General features: G+C 29.9%; 1 protein-coding gene across 1 annotated transcript; it reads right to left on the bottom strand.

Annotated features, from left to right (window-relative positions):
• Positions 1 to 4,538: 4,538 nt before the first annotated feature.
• Positions 4,539 to 6,501, bottom strand: LOC111613295. The gene is made up of 7 exons (XM_023354643.1): positions 6,313 to 6,501; positions 5,857 to 6,144; positions 5,610 to 5,794; positions 5,291 to 5,487; positions 5,057 to 5,198; positions 4,746 to 4,988; positions 4,539 to 4,653 (listed from the first exon to the last, which is right to left on the bottom strand). The coding sequence occupies exons 2-7, from the start codon at positions 5,916 to 5,918 to the stop codon at positions 4,565 to 4,567; spliced, it is 918 nt and encodes a 305-aa protein (XP_023210411.1). The 5' UTR covers positions 5,919 to 6,144; positions 6,313 to 6,501; the 3' UTR covers positions 4,539 to 4,564.
• Positions 6,502 to 6,795: the final 294 nt, after the last annotated feature.

The raw sequence follows: 6,795 nt of genomic DNA, 5'->3' as shown, positions 1-6,795 counted from the left end.
AATTGCGATTTGACTGCTGATTTTACAGAAAAATTACAGTGAAAACAATCGAAAACTGATTGACGTGAGCGTTTTCTCGCACGTCAATCAATTTTCAATTGTTACATAAACGAATAATGTCAATAATACAATTTTGACGATTGTCAAAGCGAATTGTTAATTCAAAGCGATTCTTATCGGATGATATTTCTTCAATGCCAATTGTCTTTTACAAAATGAATACAAAAAGCCAGTTAAATTATCTTAGTTTATGAACAATTACATCAATGAGTCGATTATATTTGCTCGACCATCAATAATCCGGCATCATTTGGGCAGGAGAAGCGATTTTGCCGGATGGTTAAGTGATATACACGTGACCTAACAGCCGAACCTATGTTTAAAATACAGTACATTGTAAGTCAGTACAAATCGGTTAATAAAGAGAAAACAAAATATAAGTCATTGCCGATGGAAATTGTTTGAAATTTGTTGTATTAAAATTGTAACAAAAATAAATTCTTTTAAATTTTTAGAATTTAAATTTTAATTCTCATTAAATAAAATTATTTTTAATTAAAACTTTATTAATTAAAAGATATTTAATAATATTTTTCTGTTATTCTAATAAACTATTTACTGATATTATGCAAATGAATAAAATAAGTGCGTTTAAAGTACTCTGTATGAGTGCAACGTGAAAGCAAAAGTGAAAATATTTCGGTAAATACTAAATAAGAGTTTTTAGTGAAAGTTTTTAATCGTTTTAATCTCAAAAAAATTTATCTGACGATGGTTAATTGGAAGTTAATCGGTAAAGTATTGTTGTATGTATCAATTGAAGGATGTTTGGCAGGGATTTTCGTCAGTCTTTTATTTAGTACAATTGACGAACCACCGAATTTTCGAGATTGGAACAAAAATAATTTTACAATTTTATCTCGTTTTATATTCTGTATTATTCAAGGATTGTTTACTCTATTATTCTCGTTTTACATTTTGCATATAATATTTACTTGGATATTCGGTTCAAAGTATGCTTCGTGTAAGTGTTGTCGTCGTAATTCGTTTCCAAAGAAAAATTTGTTAGAAACAATAATTGAATTAGTATCCAGGTCTGGTGTTCCGCTGAGTCAAATAGACACATCAAACACGGAACTGAATGATCCATCAGTCGGTATAATTGAAAGGTATTATAGAAGAATTGACTCTCCGGAAAGAAATTATGGAAAAAGTCAACCGATTGCATTTTATGTAGACACAGCAGAAGAATGCGAAACTTCTTTTACTTCGAATTTTTATCAAAATAAAACTACGGATTTCTCTACAAAATATGAAGATGTTAAAGTGACATTTAAACAGCAGAATTTATTGGAAAAAGAATTAGAAAAAGCAAGCTTTTCTGCGAAATTAGTTAATTCTAGTTATCCTCCAATGCACGTAGGTCGTTTTATGCCTTCTATAAATGACAGATCTTTAAGTGACGACGATTCTTTTGAGCTGGCTGATGGAGAAAGAAGAATGTCATTTGACTCTATTAACGAATCGGGAATTATAGAGATAGAAGATAGTTGTTCTCCTTAATAATGCATCACTAGAAATTACGGATTATTCTTAAGATTAATTCATCGTTTCAAAAAGTTTTATAACGAATTTTAATGAAAATGTAACTATATTTCTAAATTTAAAAGATGTTTATAAAATTTCCCACCGTTTTTAACTTTAAGTAACATTTAAAAAATAATTTTTATGATTGTGAATTACTGTATTTAAGAAACTTTTTCGTGATTATTGTAAAAATGTTTAAAAAGTTTAATTAAATATTAAGACGATGTTTTAACTGTTTCACTATTCTCTTCAGAATAGTTGTATAACATAATTTTAAAGGAATAAATACAGTAGAACCTCGATTATCCGGACTAATTGGGGATGGTTGTCCGGATAAGGAAAAATCCGGATAATCGAAACAAATACTTTAATTTGTCTTTTAATGATAATACAACACGTTTTCTTTTCGATGACATATCGGTAATATTAAAAGTAAATACTGTATTTAAATCGTGATCAAATTTTCAAGAAACAAACGTTCGTATTGAATTTGGACTACTACTGACCAACGCTAACAGACTACCTATTGTTTAAAAGGCCCTCTGGTGGCGCAAGAAGACGGATTTTATAAAATAAAAAGCAGTTGAAACTGCATTTTTATGAATAAAAATTTGACAAACTATTTATCGTTTAATGACGAGTAAAATTTTTTCGTCGCCCATGCCTTACGCCGCCCTTGGTCATAGAAATGATGTAATTTGAAAATAAAATTTTTTATAAATACGTATGTCAAGTTATATTTTTATTATGACGCAAAATATATTTAAGAGTTTACGGCCACTGTGCCGGGTGAGACGTTGTTGAAACAAAAAAAATTATGCATTCATCACGTAATTCGCCAAGTGCAAATCAGCAAATTCATAAAATTTTTGTTCATTTCGAACAATCCGGATAATCGAGGTTCTACTGTACTTGTATTAATAATTTTGGATTAATAAAGGTTAATTATTTCTTTAACTTGCATTAATAATGTATTATTTTTATTTTGTAGTATTAAATTTTATTTTTCATATTTAAAAATCTGCTGAAAGAAAAATTTTCTATTTAATAAAAAATTATAGAGAATATTAAAGTATATTAAACCACATAGGTTTTAAGATTTGAGCGTAGCTTATGACTATTTTCTTATCATATAACAATGAACGGTGTTTTCTTTTTAATTTCTTTGGTATTAATTTTAATTCCTTAATTTTATATTTTACAAAAACACTTTCAATAAATTTACAGTAATTTTATTATAGAACTAAAATATATAGTCTACATATGAATTTTGAAAAATGACAGTTTAATCTTCGAATCACTTTAATATAGAACTGACAAATACGTGAGCCGTTCACAGCCCGACACACGTATTTGTAAAATCTAAGTAACTCGTACAACATGGAATTCATATAAAACGGAATCATCAACAGTGTTATGGGGGGTCGAGTGTATTTCAAAAAGAGAGAGGAAAATTTTTTAAATTTCCGTAGGAGTTATATATAACGAAGATCAATCCTAAGATTACACTTTAACTAAAAAAAATTATGTGATGTTTTACGTAAATATACTTGTATATTAAAATATTCAATTAATGTACTAACCGAATTTATTCAACAAATAAATTCAAAATAAACTTTTTACGAGTCTCCTGGTGTTTGCTGGCGTATCCAGCATCGAAAAAGTCGCTTGCAGTTTTCTGACAGTACGCTGACAACAACCGGAAATTGCCTGGGATTTTGAATAGGGGTGCTGAGAGGTGCTGGCTACCCGCTGAGATCTTGAATACGCCTAATAGCAGATAGTACAGTGCGTGCAGTATATAGTTGTAGGCTTGTAGCCCAATACCTGGTTTACCCCAAGGTCTTAGATTTATAATCTAAGACCTTGGGTTTACCCATCAAAATACATCAAATATTTTATCTCTCAGTGCGCGATGCACTGTACCTCGTTTTTCGCGCAACTTTTAAATTTGTAAAAAACACTGTACAGTATGTATAGTACATTGTATTGCTTTGTTTTTTTAATGTGTTGAATATGGTCTACAGCAAGACAAGGCTTATGTCGATCGAACCAATTGGACCCGTGCCTAAGGAGGTCCCGCAGTAGAGTGTAATCGACTCTCGGTTTGTCAAGTACACACAACAACGCAAAATAAAAAAAAAGCTTTGGATATAATATGTTAGCGAATTTCCCCGAAAGCTGTGGCGAAGTTGCTCGATGGGGTGGCGATTGTACTCGACATTTGATTATAGGAAAAAAGGGATTAAAATACGAACGAACGAAGAGAAAACCATCCAATTCACATGTTTTATTGACTATGAAGTCGCTGATTTTCGGAAGATTACTGTAAAAAGCAGTACAAAAATAAATTAATATTTTTAATAAATCATTTCACAGTCACTAGAACAAGCGGTATTGTGGCCATGTACTTTTCAGAGATGATATACAAATTTTGTTTGTCACTTGTTATTACATGTATGCAGTTTTATATTATTAAAATGTGGCTTACATCTGTTTGGTCTATTGACTCTCGTGCATTTTTTTAAGTGAACATTTTGATTGCTTTCCATACCTGAGGCCCACAAAATTTGTTCCTAATTGGGCCCCGCACCTCCTAAGGTCGACCCTGCCCAACAAACAGTATTGAGTTAAGGTTTGTGCTGAAAGTATTCAGAGAGGCTCTATTTATTTTTCTAAACCCCCGTTAACTCTTTCCTCCCTGTAGCCACTGAAAAGGTCTATTAGCAAGCCCATTATAGGTTAGGCCCGGTCCTAAATGGATTGGCCAGATGGTAAGGGACGATTCCCGAAATATCCGGAAGGATCATGCTCCGAAAAATTCCAGGGGTTTCGACCTATCGGCATTCGATCCGGACACTCCAGAACTATATGTTGCCACTCTAATCACTCGGTCATCTGTATCGTGTTAGTCGCTAATCAATAAATTTTTTAAACTTTTATTTATTTAATTTTAAGAACATTTATTTAAATTTAATTAAAATAATCTTCTTGAAGGATAACGACCCGCTCCCGATAATTTTAATGTAGCTTTACCAAATGTATCTCCACAGATAAATTTATAACCTGAAAATTAAAAATCGGTATTATAAGAAATAACTTTTACTTTATAGGCCTATATATATTATTTTTTTTAAATCTAAATTAGAAATAATTACCTGGGATATGCCCGGTGTATCTAGGAATTAATCCTGTATGTAGGAAGGGAAGAGCATGATTAGGAATATGAGCTTCACGTATTTTAGATTTGGACGGTTTTGCCAAACTAGATATAATGGAGTTGTTGTCAAAAATTTTCTGACTAGATCTTTCTTTTGTAAACTGACAAAGAGCTTGATTTGTTGCGGTAGGATAAGTCATCCCATAAGTAAATTTTAAGCGCGGAACATGACCGGTATAACCTGAAAATGTTTTATATAATTTGCCTGTTTACGAATTTCATTTCGTTTACAAAAAATTCATTACTTACCTGAAACATAATATTTTCTTGGATCAGAAGTGCTCATGAAAAGAGGTTTATCTTGAAAATTTCTATTAACTTTATGCTCTGGCCATAAAGGTACGAATCTGTTTACTGGTAGCTGATCAAATGATTGAACATGTGTTTGAAACTAAAGACATACAACAATTTTTTTTTTCCTGTTAAAATTGAATTTTTTTTCCAAGAAAATAAATATGAAATCTTATCATTTGAAAGAATTACTTTATCAGAAAATTTATTTTGACGTGATGTACTTTCTGATAAATTCTTATAGGAAAGAGGTGCTCGGGAAGAAATATATTTATGAGACAAATATTCACTGTATACGTTCCAATCTGAATCAGGATCTAAGTTTTGAAGATTGCTTTCTGGAGCGGTTATAAAATCGACATAACGTATGTTATTTCTATAATACTTATCTGTTGTAAGAATAAAAACATTTATTAATAAAACAAAATTCAATGAAGCATACGAAATATGAAGCAATTAACCATGTGATTTTAGAATCATAATACGTATAGAATATCTAAAATAATCAAACCTGGAAGATTAGTACACTTAACATCATCATCTTCTCTTCCTTTATTATCATTAAAATAAGTGTAATGAGTATAAGAATCGTTTAAAAATGGATAAAAATTTTTGAAAGGATGAATAGTATCGATTCTTTTCGAAGTAGTAACGTAATCTCTCATCTTATATCCTTTTCGTGAATATTCTAAATAACTGTATTCAAATACTAGATATAATATTTATCTTTTAACAACAGATATAATCATTTATCTTACTTTTTTGAAAGATACATATGAGGGACTTCGTTACTGAGAAGAGTTAAATCATAAAATGCCATTCTTTTCGATCCTCTTTCCAAAAATTAGATATAAGATAATATTCTTTTCTTCCCAATTTTTATGATTGTATTGTTATATAACAAATACAATAAATATTTAATATCAATAATAAATGAAACGGGCGTAAATACAATTGAAAAACATTGAATTTTTTTGGTAAAAAGTTTATTCTGTTATCTTTATCACATATGACACTTGCGTAATTAAATCAATATAACTAAACACCTGTTCTCGGGATTTAAAATAATAAAATTACTATAAAAACATAATCAAATTATCTTCTTTTACGAAAAATAGACTAAAATTTAAAAAAAAAGATTATTAAATTATAAATTCATTCTAAGTCGCATAAAATCGGTTAATTTTAAAAAATTAAATAACGATTTACTTTACCTTTACTATATAACGGAGTAAAATGGCTGATACAGCGTGTAACCAAACTGTGATGTCATAAATACCTATATCTTTTATCACGTGATGTTATATTAGATTATGTTTTTTACCGCGTTTTACATTTACATTCGAAACATATAATGAATAAGCTTGTATTCTTAACACACTTAGAAAATTTAAATTTATTCTGTGTCCTATTTGAGTTGGTAAAGTCGAAAACAAACGAAATACTCATTTATGCCGACAATAAATGTAATTATTACTGTTCTTATCAACGTGTATTTAGGTTTTTCGGATAGAAATGAACGAAGCGTGGAACGCATCGTAGTGTTTAAAAACAAACAAAACGGTACACGCAGAAGAATGGAATGCCGTACTGTATATATAGGTAATGCCTGCATCATCGGCCTAGCATACAAGAAAAGATATGCCTGGTGTATTAAGTAGAGAAAGAGGTAAAAAAAAAAATATAAAAAAATAAAA

The sequence above is a fragment of the Centruroides sculpturatus genome, unplaced genomic scaffold, assembly GCF_000671375.1.
Source record: "Centruroides sculpturatus isolate CEXI.00-Female unplaced genomic scaffold, Cexi_2.0 scaffold1887, whole genome shotgun sequence".
In the NCBI taxonomy this organism is placed as follows: domain Eukaryota; kingdom Metazoa; phylum Arthropoda; class Arachnida; order Scorpiones; family Buthidae; genus Centruroides; species Centruroides sculpturatus.
This window is presented reverse-complemented; position numbering and strand designations above follow the sequence as displayed.

What these genes read in the sequence shown, in the direction of transcription:
- LOC111613295 (XM_023354643.1), bottom strand. Translation starts at nt 5,918, where the DNA reads ATGGCATTTTATGATTTAACTCTTCTCAGTAACGAAGTCCCTCATATG. An exon ending in AAAATAAATTTTCTGATAAA is followed by an intron (nt 5,199 to 5,290) that starts GTAATTCTTTCA and finishes GTATGTCTTTAG; the next exon opens with TTTCAAACACATGTTCAATC. An exon ending in AAGAAAATATTATGTTTCAG is followed by an intron (nt 4,989 to 5,056) that starts GTAAGTAATGAA and finishes AAACATTTTCAG; the next exon opens with GTTATACCGGTCATGTTCCG.